This window comes from Cnephaeus nilssonii, assembly GCF_951640355.1.
Source record: "Cnephaeus nilssonii genome assembly, chromosome: 5".
NCBI lineage: Eukaryota > Metazoa > Chordata > Mammalia > Chiroptera > Vespertilionidae > Cnephaeus > Cnephaeus nilssonii.
The window spans coordinates 94,707,415-94,722,232 of record NC_137076.1 but is presented as its reverse complement, the minus strand read 5'-3'; the positions used below and the strand labels follow the sequence as shown (position 1 = coordinate 94,722,232).

General features: G+C 37.6%; 1 protein-coding gene across 5 annotated transcripts in view; it reads left to right on the top strand.

Moving 5' to 3' along the window:
- The window catches only part of RNF145 (ring finger protein 145), a 45,943-nt gene extending 33,869 nt beyond the window's left edge, over nucleotides 1-12,074 (top strand). For all 5 annotated transcript variants that reach the window (XM_079770025.1, XM_079770026.1, XM_079770022.1 and 2 more), the window contains 5 exons: nucleotides 2,052-2,192; nucleotides 4,540-4,722; nucleotides 6,488-6,635; nucleotides 7,500-7,856; nucleotides 10,242-12,074. In XM_079770025.1, the coding sequence (XP_079626151.1) occupies nucleotides 2,052-2,192; nucleotides 4,540-4,722; nucleotides 6,488-6,635; nucleotides 7,500-7,856; nucleotides 10,242-10,766 (1,354 nt within the window). In that variant the 3' untranslated portion in view covers nucleotides 10,767-12,074. The remainder of the gene's footprint in view (nucleotides 1-2,051; nucleotides 2,193-4,539; nucleotides 4,723-6,487; nucleotides 6,636-7,499; nucleotides 7,857-10,241) is intronic.
- Nucleotides 12,075-14,818: the final 2,744 nt, after the last annotated feature.

Genomic DNA, 14,818 nt, shown 5'->3' with positions numbered 1-14,818 from the left:
AAATAAGAATGCTTCAATTTAAAAAAAAAACACATATTTTATTGGTTTTCTACAGAGAGGAAGGGAGAGGAATAGAGAGCCAGAAACATTGATGAGAGAGAAACACCAATCAGCTGCCTCCTGCACACCCCCACTGGGTATGCGCCTGTAACCATGGCACATGCCCTTGACGGGAATCGAACCTGGGACCCTTGAGTCCACAGGCCGATGCTCCATTCACTGAGCCAAACTGGTCAGGGCTCAATTTGTTTTTTAATAGAGAAGTTCCCATATGGTTCTTTGCTTAATTTATATCTCTGCAAGCATTGTTTTTTGGTCTTCTTGATGCTCTTGTGTGCCAAGTTATATTTGTGTGTTGCCTTGCCAAAAAATAAAAACAAAACTTATTTACTAAAAGGAGGGTTGCAACTTTATCAGAACACCGGACTAAACAAACCAACCAAAAAGCACACACAAACTGAAAAACAAAAAGAAGCTTCTTTTGCAGCTAGAAAAATAGAAACTAAAATTAATAAAATGTCTCATTGAAGAGAGGGGGAAGAAAAAATTTTATAAATTTCCCAGACTCTTTCACTTCCCCAAACCTCTTGTTTTCTTTGGTATGCTCTCTTTTGAAAAATAGCAACACATTCTTTTCTAAAGTAAAGGAAGACGAATGTGCTCCTCTTGAAAATGTAATTAGATCACCCTTCTTTGGGTATAAAAGATTACTTTAAATGTAGATACAGGAATAATATGGACCTTCATTAAAATTTTCAGATTTTCCAATGAGAATAAGATAAAATTTTTAGTGCTATTTTCAGCCATGATTTTCCTATTTTTTAAATTACTAGACAATATGTTTAAACGTTATATAATGATTCCTCTAAGAAAAATGTCAAACATTTCAGAAATTAGATTTGTAAGAATGCCATATAATATTTATTTTTTTAGCTATCAGCCAGTAGAATTGATAGGTATTTTCATTCCTTACATAAAACCAGACACTTTTTTCTCATTGGAAGGTATATTGGTCTGCATAAAATTAGGTATTTTCCTATGAAAACTAGCTAGTAAGCAGTAATGTAGGAAGGATACCTATGTAGCAGAAGCATGGAGCTGCCTAGTAAAGGACCAATATGATTCCCCTAAATAAACTCCTCATGCATCCACATGAAATTCAAACCTGAAGATACAGGGCTTTAAACATTTCTTAGATGCTGTGTAAATGCTAAATCCAAATTATTGGTGCATAATAAATTTATTTGCAAAATACTTAGAAGTTAATACCTAATATGTTCAGTGAATGTATTTCCATAAAATATAAAGTGTTTCCAAGCTACAGTGTAAGATCTTCCAGTTTTCCTTGTAAGTGATATTCATAGCAAACTTTAATGTTAAATATCGATATTAAAATATTCTTAAATGGTCTTGAGCTATATTCTTGGACTTGCTTTAAAAATAACCCAAAATAAAATGAATTGATCTAAACCTAAATTAAACTAAGCCTAAATAAATTTATTTTATAGCATCAACAGAATGGAAGACGTTGAAGTGAGGTTAGGGACGTCAGAGCCAACATAGACCCTGCCCCGTAGCAGTTTGGCCAAATAAAGAGTTTTGACTAGTAACTACAGTTGCAGTACAGTCAGAACAATTTGAACAGCCAACATTTTTCAGAAGGAACAGTGGACAATTATACATGATTCTTTTGAATATCACCAATATGTTAATGATGTGTTTCTTAAAGTTTGAACAAGCTGTAAGCCCTGGGAGTTTTAGGGAGATGTTGCATTTGAAGGAGATCCTAGATAAATAAAAATTAAGAAGACTGTTTCAGATATGGTGCTGTGTACTGAATATTTGCCAAAGGGGTAAGAAAATGTAGGTTAGGATAATAAGAACAGATTTAAATTATTAATAAGATGTTTAGGAGATGACATCTGAAATTTTAGTTTGGAGTGTTTTAATTAATGAGGGTTAGGTCAAGTTTGGTGATTATTTGAAAGTTTAAGATGTTTTTATTCCAAATAGAAAATTTTTATCTGCCACTGTTTCCCCTTTTCTCCTAGTATTGCTGAATGCTGCAGCACTCCTTATTCTCTTTTGGGTTTGGTCTTCACGGTTTCTTTTGTTGCCTTGGGTGTTCTGACACTCTGCAAGTTTTACTTGCAGGGCTATCGAGCTTTCATGAATGATCCTGCCATGAACCGGTAAGTTCTCTACTCCGAATATTTCTAGACATTTAAATCTTATCTATAACTTGAAGAAGTAATGATAAATTCTTTTTGTTGATGCATTTTAGAGGAAATGGAATTTTGAGTTTTTATTTTTTTTAATGGTTGCAACATTTGGGTTAAAATACTATGAAAAAATAATTAAATGTCTATATGTAAAAGGTGATTTTTATTCTATGTATATAATGCATATTGACCATCTCCCTTTTCTAAATTTGTTTTAGAGGTTTTTGATAGCTTATTTAAAAATCAGATTTCTATATTTGATACTTAACGTTTTTTTAATGTTTGAACATAATTTTATACTAACCAAAGTTTCAAAGTATCATTAATGAGAATGCATAATAGTTAAAATCTAGTGGTTATTAAATTACTAAGATCAGGTTATTGGGAAACCCTGTTTCTAGAGCTTGTCATGATGTCTATTTAAATATAGGAGTTTCATTTATATAAGTTTATATAACCTCTTCTTAAACTCTAAATTTTTATGGATTATTTAAGAATTAGTAGATAGTGAATACCTTGTAAATTGGGGGGGGGGGGAATTTTGGAGGAGTGTATATTATATTTTTATTACAGAAAATTTAAAAACCTGTGCTCTATAATCTTCTGCCAGTCCCAGCCAACACCTTTGTGATGGGAATAAAGCGGGGAGGACAAGAAAGAAAAATAACTCATGTGTAAATTGACAATTTAAAGTGTTCAAAAAGTACAAAATGGATAGTGATACTTTCCTCCTCCTACTTTCCATTTCCTCTCCCCAAGCATAACAGCTATAGATGGTTACTTTAAAATTTCTTATTTAAAAATATTTATTCCTTCTTACCCATTTTAAAAAAATGTATTTTTTCAATTACAGTTGACGTACAATATTATATTCGTTTTAGGTGTACAACATAGTGATTAGACATTTTTATGTGTTATGAAGCACCCCAATAAATCTAGTACCCATCTTACACCATACATAGTTATTATAATATTATTGACCATATTTCCTCTGCTGTACTTTACATCCCTGTGACAATTATAAGTTTAAGTTTTACCTATAACTTGACTTATAGGGAAAAGTGTATATATATATATATATATATATATATATATATATATATATATATATATATATTGGCTCATTTCTGCATGCTATACACACTATTGTACACCTTATTGTTTTACTTAATGTTTTAAGTAGTGTTTTTTTATGTCAATACATGTAAATACATCTCATTCTTTTTGATGAAAGCATAGTATTCCAAATGAGTTTATCTTATTTTTTTTGCTGTTAAAAAGTAATGCTGTTATGAGTAACTTTATATATGTCTCTCTTATTTTTAAACCCTTAATTAGGCAAATTTCAAACGAACAAAACAGAGAGGAGTGAAATAAACTCTCAAGTACAGTCATGTGTCACCCATGTCCTTATCAACTTCACCCACCCCATCCCCTCCTCCATAAAGCCCTGGCTGCATTTGTTTGGAGTAAATCCCAGATATAATATATACTTTTACCTAAATATTTTTGTCTATTAAGCTTTTGAAAAGACATAACTATAATAGAATGTTTATTCCTAACAAAAGAATTCCTTGACATCAAATACCCAGTTGGTGTTCAGATTTCCCTAGTAATCTAAAATGTTTTAAACATTTTGTTTGGTCAACTCAAGATCCATATAAGACCGTATTGCACTTGTTTGATATGTCTCTTAAGTCACTTTTAATATTTAGGTCCCTACTATCTCTATATTTTCTTTCGTTTTATTTATTGAAGATACCAGCAGTCCTACTTCATTTTTCAGAGTCTCAATTTTGCTGATTGTATCCCCAGGATATCATATAACATGTTCCATCATTCACTACATTTTCTTTGATACATAACTTTTGTAGTACATTCATAGGAAAAATTATTTGTGGTAAGTTTGTTGAATTGAAGGGTATGTTCATTTTAAATTTATTAGCAAATTTTTCTCCAGAAAGTTTTTATCTGTTTATGTCTCATGCTGTAAAAATGTGTAATTCAGTGGGTATCTAAGAATGTTAGATGTATTTTGATCATTACCAAACTCTAGTTAGAACACTTATTTATCTCAGAAGTTGCTTTTTGTCTTTTGATTGTATGTTCAAGAAATAGCTATTATATTTTGCTCATGTACTGATTCATTATGACTGTATATTACTACATTGATGTTATATGATAAGTTAATATTCTGATTATGTTTTTTTTTAATCTAACGATCACAGATACATAACAACAGACTGAGCCTTTAGATTGTTTTCTGTTGGAATTAAATGAGATTCTGATTGTTCTTCTGAAATTGTATGCTTCTTAGGGGCATGACAGAAGGAGTTACGCTGTTAATCCTGGCGGTGCAGACTGGTCTCATCGAGCTGCAGGTGGTTCACCGGGCATTCCTGCTCAGTATTATCCTTTTCATTGTTGTAGCTTCTATCCTACAGTCTATGCTGGAGATTGCAGATCCTATTGTTTTGGCGCTGGGAGCATCTAGAGACAAGTAAGAAACTTGCTAAGAGAAGTTTTTGTAGTATGCTTTATATGAGTTTGTCGTCTGAAGATTTGGGTAATGTTTACAGACAGAAAATGGATGAATAATTGGTATTAACTTAAGTGAACAAATTTACATTTTAATTTTTTATATGGCTGACTTTTCTGTTGTTTATTTTTTCTCTCTCTCAAGAGTTCTATAGTTAAAAGTAATATCAAAGGCCATTTATTACAAATAAACTTTTCTTCAGAGAAATTTAATACTTTTTACAATTGTCCAGTTTTAAAATGAAGAACATAGAGCATAAAACTTATTTTAGTAAATACAGCAATTAATACATTATTTTATTCTGTGTAATGCTGAAGGAGAGAAAGCATTGAGAGAAATGTAAAGGAAAGAAAAAGACTGGAGGCAATCATAGAGACAGGCATTTATGGAGTAACAACCTCATCTGATGGCCTTTTAGACAGTTGTAACTTACTAAGGTTGCATTGAGGAATCGACATCTTATGGTACCAGATAAAATTGAAGGCTGGATTCATGTTCATCTCATATAACTAAATTTTAAGGAATAAAAGTCATTAATTTAGCTCTTTAAGATACTATTTTGACTTAACTGTAGTTTATACAAGGACATTCTATAAGGAATTGCTTAAAATTCAGTGCCGCTTTTTTTTTCAGCATCTATCTACACTGATTATTGATTATTGAAATACCTGTTTTTATTGCTTCTTTGGTAGTGTTTAATGAGTAAGGGAGCGGGCAATGTTTTGGGAGATAGAATTTCAACAGCAAATTTTTAAAACGTTCCAAATTAGCATTTTAATTATAGTTCATCAGGTTTATCTTTTTTATCCCCAGATAAGAAACCCTTCTAAGGTGTCTTAGAAGCATTTAAGATGTTGAACTCAATAGTGAATTCAGTTAATAGCCACTTTAATTGGATTGTTTTTAATTTAAGTACTATTTTGTCTGGCAATATTTTTTAGTATTAATTAAGCATATGTCAATAAGATTAAGATAATACTATAGAAAGTTTGGGCAAGAGAAAGGAAAAAAACACATAATTCCACTGCCATAAGATTTTTATTAGATGCTAACTGCTTAAATAAGGAAATAATATGTTTGTGTATATATGTATAAACACACAAAAATTAGATATAAATTTAAAGCTCTTTGCATATTATTCTAGTAGAGCCTTAAGAAGCTTAGTCTGGCTGGCGGTGTCCAAGACAGGTCTCTGGGGAGGAAGAGCAGCTAGTAGGTCTTGCCTCAGTTTTTCCTCCAACCTCAGCAGATGTGAGGATTAATATACCTGTAATCAGAGAGCATTCCTCTCACTAATCCTGCATTCATGGGAGCTGAGATTTTCATCACAGTGGAGTGGGCTGGGAGAGGGGGGATGGTAATGGCATATGACTTAAGAACACAAATTACTGTTAAAATTGTTAAGGTTTAATACTACGAAAGCCTGAAATTGCTTTCAAATAGCTGGGATTGGGAATGAAAACTGAAAGCAAACTGTTGAGGGAAAAAAGAATTGATGATGCCTGGCAGTGGCTGAGTGTGGAGACTAAGAGAAAAGAAACGAGTGAGGTGGACACACCGGGCTTGAGCCCTGACCTGCCCTGACCTTTAGTGCAGTGACCAGCGGGTGAAGGGTGCTCAGGACGGTATTTGTAAAGAGAAGCATGACAAACACCCGTTAGTTGGGAATGTAATGGTTGTGTTACTAGGAAACAGGCACTTTAAAAGAATACTTTTCTTTCTCTAGGAGTTTATGGAAACACTTCCGTGCTGTGAGCCTGTGTTTATTTTTACTGATATTCCCTGCTTACATGGCTTACATGATTTGCCAGTTTTTCCACATGGATTTTTGGCTTCTTATCATTATTTCTAGCAGCATTCTTACCTCTCTTCAGGTAAGCCAAAGTTTTTAACGTTGTATAATAACTAAAACTTTTTAAGGATTCATGATAATATATGGTATATGTAGGTGATTACTTCCCACCTTCTTTACTAAAATATGTGACATTTATTTGAGCATAGGAGTTGAAGGTAGTTTATTAAAATACTAAGCTGTCTTGTCACTGTATTCTATTTTATCAAGGTGATTAAACATTGTACTTTCTCTTTTTCAAAATGGTATGATACAGAGCTGTTACGTAAATCATAAATTGAAGTAATTACAAAATATTTAACGATTTTAGCACTTGTTTGGAGCACCTTTTTTTTTTTTTTAGTAAATACCATTCAGAAATATCCGTAATTTCATGATGTTTATAAATACATGATGTGTGTATTACACACATACACAGTATTGTCCTGAAAATGATAAGCTTATTATAACTCAAAGGTGGATCTTTGCTGCCTGATCTGTAGGAAGTAAAAGAAAATGTAGCACTGGCAATAGGATTTATTCACTGTTCCTTGTAGAAGTAACAGTTCTTTCAAAGTGGAGGAACACATATGACTACAGACTGAAGAAAATTCAGATAGAATTTTTATGGGTTTTGGTGACCTAGGGACTAAGAGGAAGGAAAGAGTCAGAGAAAATTAATTACTAATTAGAACTGTTTTAGGAAAGTTGTGTCTCAAGGTATGGCTTTTTGGTATCTAATACCTGGATTATTGAAATCACCCACTCACATTTTAATTATGCCACTGTCTCCTCTAGATATTAATTTGGCATCCAAAAATGTTAGGAATAGGTGAATGTTTAACGTCTATGGAAAACCTTTCACAGTGATCATATTCTGTTTCAATGTATGTGCTTTTTCTTTCAGGTTCTGGGAACACTTTTTATTTATGTCTTATTTATGGTTGAGGAATTCAGAAAGGAGCCAGTAGAAAATATGGATGATGTCATCTACTATGTGAATGGCACTTACCGCCTGCTGGAGTTTCTTGTGGCGCTTTGTGTGGTGGCCTATGGCGTCTCGGAGACCATCTTTGGAGAGTGGACAGTAATGGGCTCAATGATCATCTTCATCCATTCCTACTACAATGTGTGGCTTCGGGCCCAGCTGGGCTGGAAGAGCTTTCTTCTCCGTAGGGATGCTGTGAATAAGATTAAATCATTACCTCTAGCAACGAAAGAGCAGCTTGAGAAACACAATGATATTTGTGCCATCTGTTATCAGGTAAGTCGCACAGTAAGAATCCATATGGGTGGGTCATACTGTATCCTTTGGTGTATCCCTTGGGACATTAACTACATTATCCAGATTCAAGTTAAATTCCCAGGCAGAATTATCTCCTGGGTACAAAGAACATGGGGGGCCTCAGAAATGATTAGACCTGATAAAATATTTCCATTTTATTTCTAAATTTAAGTTTTTAATTTAGTTCTTCAAATTCTAATATATTGTTATTTTCAACATTATTGCTCACCCATAAGTAAAGGAAAAACAGGTCAGGTGTATTTTATATTTTACTCCTGAGTACATTTACACACACACTTATATATATGCACTATCAGATATATACTGTCACTCAGGAGTCAGCAACTTCTGAAAAGTGGTGTGCCAAGAATCAACTCTTTTTCTTCTGGTATTCCCAGGGTGGGGAAGAAGTGTTACTTTACCTTCCGTAGGTGGAGAGAGTATGTGCTACCTGTGGATATCTGCGATGGTTACAAGTCTGTGTGTGTGGGTGGGGTGGGCACTTATGGTAGAGGCAACCAGTTGGTATCCCATTGCATTGGCCTACCTTTGGCACATATGCCATGTATTGCTCATGATTACCTTCTATTAAAAATCTAAACGTGTTATTTAAATCAGCTTGAAAATATAACAACAAAAAACAGGCCTAGAGTTTAGTCACCAGTCATGTGCAAAGGGGTGATTGAGGAGCAGCTTTTACAGCTCAGCTGTACTGTTGGGAGTGTGGACAGAAATGATGGGCAGCAGCAGAAGCTGCACGTGTAAAGCAGGGAGCATCCAGCCCGTGGGCAGTATGAGGCCTGTGAAATCATTTGGTCTGGCCCTGCCAAGGCATTAGGGGTGAGTTAATTAAATGTTTGGACAAATATAGCAGGCTAATTTTAAAGTTGATAATTTTGTATGGCCCCCAAGTAATGTTATAAATATTCAAATGGTCCTTGGCAGGAAAAAGACACCCCCTCCCCACTCTAAAGTCACTCTTGGAGTATGGTGAGTGTGGCCCGTGGGATAAAGCCACAGAGTGTCAGTGAGGACACAGGGAATGTCCTCCCTCCAAGGCTGCTAGACCATCTAGATTAGAATTTTTTTCTTAAGAGTAAAAGAATGTACCACACTTTATTGTTATTAGAACACACTTTGGGGTACTGGCAAAATACTGTTTCTTGGGTTGTTTTTGCATTTGAGAGGACTTGGTGTATAATGTAGGTTCCCCGAGTTAAGTGGTTGCTGTTTTAGCTTTGGCACTTGGTGCTTAGCACCTTGTCATGTGCAGGACAGAGCCCAGCAGTGACAGATTCAGGGCACAGCAGCTCCAGTGGCCAGCCTGTGTCTAAATATTCCAGTGCTGGGATTTTCGTCCTCTTTCTATTTCCTGTTGTCACATCACTTTTTTTGAGGTGCTTGAACTACCTGCTGATGCCACACAGAAAATGGAAGTCAAATTGCTTAACTTCCAAGCTGGCTGCATTTCCTTGGATGGCTTTCTGCTTAATAGTTGACTCCCAGGTGTTACCAGCTCTTGACAAGGGATTTCTAGAAATTCCTTGTTTTGGGACTTTAAATAACCCTGATGGTCAGTTCACCAAATTATAATCTTAAATTTAAACTTCATGTCCTCAGCCTTGCCTCCCCAAATATAATATTAATGCAAAGTCTACAACCTCGTATTCCAGTGGTTATTGAACTTGAATGTGCATAAAAGTCCCGCGGATGGCTAGCTGTAACTAGATTTGTGAATGGCATCTTCAGTTGTCAACTTCTGGCCCACGCATATGCATGGTTAACCAGCGCTCTGGGCAGTTCTGATGCAAGTTGAGAAACACTGGCTCGGCTTATACAGACCATATCTTGAAAATTGGATATATACGTTGAAACTGAAATTGCTATTTCCTTGCCAATACCTGGTGTTTTGTGGCTGATTTTGTCTCCTTGCCAATAATCTCATCATAGAATAATCTGTTCAACTGTGGAAAAGCCCTGTCTTTATCAGATTTTTCTGAGGTTCCACTTATACTTGTGTCATACCCGATGGAGACCCAGTAATTCTGTTTTCTACAGTTCTGTAATCCTTGCGTTTCAAACAAGGCAGAACCCAGTTAAAGAGGTCCTTTCTTCCTCGTTTTTGGCTTTTACTTATTTTAAAAAATTATTTAGCCAGTGGTTCTTGCATTATTTGTAATGGGGGGGTGGTTTTCTCTGATGGCAAGAAAATTATTACTAAAATATAAAATGAGTTTTAACCTAAGATCTGTGTTACAAATTTTCTTTGGGGAATTGTGGGGGAAAAATGTGGCAACTATAACTTTTGGGGATATCATCAAAGATTGTAGATAATAAACACGAGGTATCTTTATTCCCCATTAGGACATGAAGTCCGCTGTGATCACGCCTTGCAGTCATTTCTTCCACGCAGGCTGTCTGAAGAAGTGGCTGTATGTCCAGGAGACCTGCCCCCTGTGCCACTGCCACCTCAAAAACTCTTCCCAGTTCCCAGGGTCAGGGACCGAGCCGGCTCCACAACCACGTGCTGGAGCTGAGCAAAACGCTGAGCGTCAGGAAGGTGCCCAGCCGGCTCCACAACCGGCTCCACAACCGCGTACTGGAGCTGAGCAAAACGCTGTGCGTCAGGAAGGGACCCAGCCGGCTCCACAACCGCATGCTGGAGCCGAGGAAAACGCTGAGTGTCAGGAAGGTGCCCAGCCGGCTCCACAACCGGCTCCACAACCGCATGCTGGAGCCGAGGAAAACGCTGAGCGTCAGGAAGGGACTGCACCCCCAGACCAAGAGCATCCTCGAGGGACTGGAATGGAAGAAGGTTCCAGAGACAATAATGAGTGCATTGCCAGCAGATCAGGTAGCCAGGAAGGGACTTGTGAGCCCACGGAATAGCTTCTTGGTGCAAAAGATGAAGCACGTCCTGCTGAGGTCAACCCAGAAGAGAGCAGCAGGAGTAACGCTGTGTATGCTGGCGGGGAGGCTAACTCCGATGGCATTTGTGCCCAGATTTGAGAAACAAATATATGGGGTGATTAGGTGGGAAATTTGACATTCCAAGGATCTAATCCAGGAAATACTTACTCTCAGTGGAGACCACCTGCTTTCATGCCCTTGACTTTGTGGGAGAAATTTTACAATGTATGTTAATCAAAATGTATTTATATATCCTATGCTGATGTTTTGTAGAGGTTTGCCAAGGAAATTTAACCTCAACAACTTCAGAAACTGTCCCTGATTTGTAAGGGATAAATAAAATCAGATTTGAGTGTTTGAAAGGGGCTAAAGAAAGGAAGACAACATAAGGACAATCTGGGAAGAGGCAGGCAGAGTGGAACTGACGTTTCACTTTCTATGGGACAGGATCATTTTTGTTACAAAATATGAGTAGTCACCAGCCCCTTTCTCCACCCCCTTTTCCCTCAGCTAATTGGAACTCAGTCTGGTAATTATTAAGTTTTGTATAGCACTGATTGAAATCAAAGATATAAAGGCATTAATTGTATCCAGAGATCGAAACACGCTCATACTTCGTATGTGCTTTAGTGGAGGGGTGGGTGGGCATTTGGCCTCAGGTATGTTCACGTAACCTGAGACCCTTGAACTTTCTGATGGAGTCCTCAATATTTTGTGTATATGAAACTTTTGTTAATATATCGTACACTGTGTTGGCTGTGTGAAGTAATCTAAAACTCTAATGAACACTTTGGAGTCCGCGTTAGTGTGGGAGACCAAAGTGGGAAGGGCTTTAGGGCACTGATAGAGGCCTTGTGTACTTTTCAATTCTGTGTAATGTTTAGTTCTTGCAACTGAATCAACAGTGTTAAATTATGGCAATATTTGCACTTGGGAATGAGTACATAACTGTATGATCACACTCTGCAAATGCCACTTTTAAAGCTGTTAATAGACTTTGCACCTTTTCTTTGATAAGGATGTGTCATATTTAAATTTTTACATTCATCATGGCTACAGGTAGACCTGGGGGGGGTACAATTTTTTTATGGGAATTTTGATATGAAAAGAAACTAGTCATTTATTTATACAATAGGCTTGGTTCAGAAAGTGTTTTTTCAGACTTGGTATTCCTAATGTGGGTTGTGACTTTATTTTATTTTTAGTAGCAAATTTGGATGTAGACTGACAGACATAGCTGAATGTCTTAATAAATTTAAATTTGAAGATAACTATGTTTTTTCCCCCTGTGATTATTATTATAAAGTGTTTTGTTCTTAGGAGACTTTTTTTCCCCCTCTCCAGCTGGGTTTCTTATATCTTGATCCCTGTCTAAAATGCCCTGTAGATGACAAAATTTTTTACTTGAAAAAGGGCCAGTTCTTTGAAATCTACACCAGTGATAGCAGACTCAGCTCTGCACCAGAGCATCTGGAGAACTTATTTTAAAAAGTACACATTTTTTAACATCACTTCAGACCCATTGAATAGCTTCGGGGGAGCCTGAGAGCGGCACTTCAGAGCTTCCTGGGTGATTTTATCCAAGACTGACACTAGCACTGTTGCACGTTTAGAAAAGAAGTGGCTAGATTAGGATGAATTTCTCCCTGGTGGAGCTGGAAGTTTCCCACCATCCTATTGGTGAGCCAGGTTAGGCAGCAAAAAGATCAGATGGCTCCCTCTAGTGGTGGTCAGGCCATTGTGCAAGACCTAGCAGCGATCTCTGATTTAAAACGGATTTTTGGCCTTTGTGGAAAAGGTAAGTGTTCAAATATTAACCTTTTTGGTGCCTCGTTTGAAGGAATTAAAATTGCAGATGAAGTTGAAATCATTTGTGTCACAGTGACCTCGGCCAGCCTTGAGCACCATCTACACTTCTGACCAAAGGACTCTCATGTACACCTAAGGAAAAGTAAATGTTTAATAAAAGCAGGGGCTTCTTTGTCACCAAGTTTCACATTAGAATACACTTTTTTTTTTTTTTACCTCCTAATACCGTGGTCGACAAACTGCAGTTCGCGAGCAACATGCGGCTCTTTGGCCCCTTGAGTGTGGCTCTTCCACAAAATACCACGGCCTGGGCGAGTCTATTTTGAAGAAGTGGCGTTAGAAGAAGTTTAAGTTTAAAAAATTGGGCTCTCAAAAGAAATTTCAATCGTTGTACTGTTGATATTTGTCTCTGTTGACTAATGAGTTTGCCGACCACTGTCCTAATAGCATGGAGACCCCAGCTCTACTTGCCAAGTTGCAGCAGCCTGGCGGACGAATAACAGTCTCTGTTACTCCGTCTACCCATTAATGCTTTTGCTTCAGTCAGGAGAGCTATCTTGTGTTGTAGTGATGAAAACCCTCCCAATCTCAGTGGCCCTAAAACAACAAAGGTTTATTCCTCACACACATCGCATATATGTCTGTTTGCTTTGGAGCAGACACTCAGGGATCTGGGCTGAGTGGAACAGCCAGTCTTGAACCTTCCTGATGGTCACGCCAAGAGAAAGGGCTCTGGGAGGCTTAGCAACTACATGCTCCTCCCAGTGGTGGGTGCACGTTCCTTCTGTTCATCACCCTTCATCATCCCGTGTCCGGAACTGTGGTCACACCAGCACACGAGGGTGTAGACGTTCAGTCTTCCTCCTGTGGTCTGGGAAGAGGACACAGCAGTGCTGATGACTACCACACCTCTGTTGAAGCAACATGTACTTTTATTTACTCATTAAAAACTTGGGAGCACACCTGTGAATTTTTCCAAATATACTGGTTGGTTGAGAACCTCTGATCTAATTTGCTTCTTGTTCTAATGTGCTGGGACAGTAGGTAGCATTGTCTAATGCCATCTGTCTTACACATTTCTGTTTTTCAGCCATGTTTCCAACTCCTTGCCAGACTTTGGACCTGAGAAGACAAAGTTTAATCACCTAGTTTGTACCACGGAAGAGAAAACAAGAAAATCAGATCAGATTTTCCTTATACTTGATCAAATGAAGTGAGAAAATAGCACATTCCTGATGGGTTCTTTTTAGGCCACTTTTCCTATCCACTTAATTTCTCAGACAGTGTGTATGTACTTTTTACCCATGATCACTTTTTTTTTTAGAAATTTTATTCCCTTATGAACTTTGACATCAAAGTCAGTACTAAACAATCTCAATTCTCATACTAGTTATCAGTGAATATTTCTAGTTTGTGTTGTTTCTCATTTTACAAAGCTGTTTTAGAGGTCTAAATCATGCTGTTTGCACAGCATGTCTTTATAGAGGTCTGGTTTTCTTTTTTTGTTAATCCTCACCCAAAGATGTTTTTTCCATTGATTTTTAGAGAGAGTGGAAGGAAGGAAAGGAGGTGGGAAGAGATAGAGAAAAAAATATAACAATGTAGGAGATACACACTGATTGGTTGCCTCTCATTTGAATTCCCTAATAGTCCAGTGGTCAGGGACTCCTTAGCCCAGAGGCTGGGTCTGCCTTGAGTCTCACACCTTGATTGTCCCTGTTCTGAGGTGTACTCCATTCCCCCACGGAGCTGGTCCCACAGGTGTCCAATGGTTGGGGGGACTCCTTAGCTCAGAGGCTGGGTCTGCTTTGAGTCTCACTCCTTGATTGTCCCTGTTCTGAGCTGTACTTCATTCCCCCATGGAGCTGGTCCCACAGGTGTAAGCTGCAGGTGCTTGGGGTACTTGCTTTTGCCTTGTTGCACTGTCTGATGCAGTGTCTATGGCTGGGACCCAAACACTGTTTCTGACTAATTAGATCAGGCAAAGACTCAAAGTCTCCAGAGACCTGCCTCTGCCTGCAGACTGATTGGATTCAGCCTTGAGTAACCTTGCACTTGTCCACAGGTGGGGTGAGAGGTTTTCCAACTGGGTGGGGTGATTGCTTTTGCCTGGAGGCTAATTGTTATTCTCAGTTTCTTAATGGGCCTCGGAAATTCTGTATAGTACCTTTGGGCAAGGTGTTTTCCATTAGGGTGGGTCAACTGTCTTCCCCCCAGGCAAA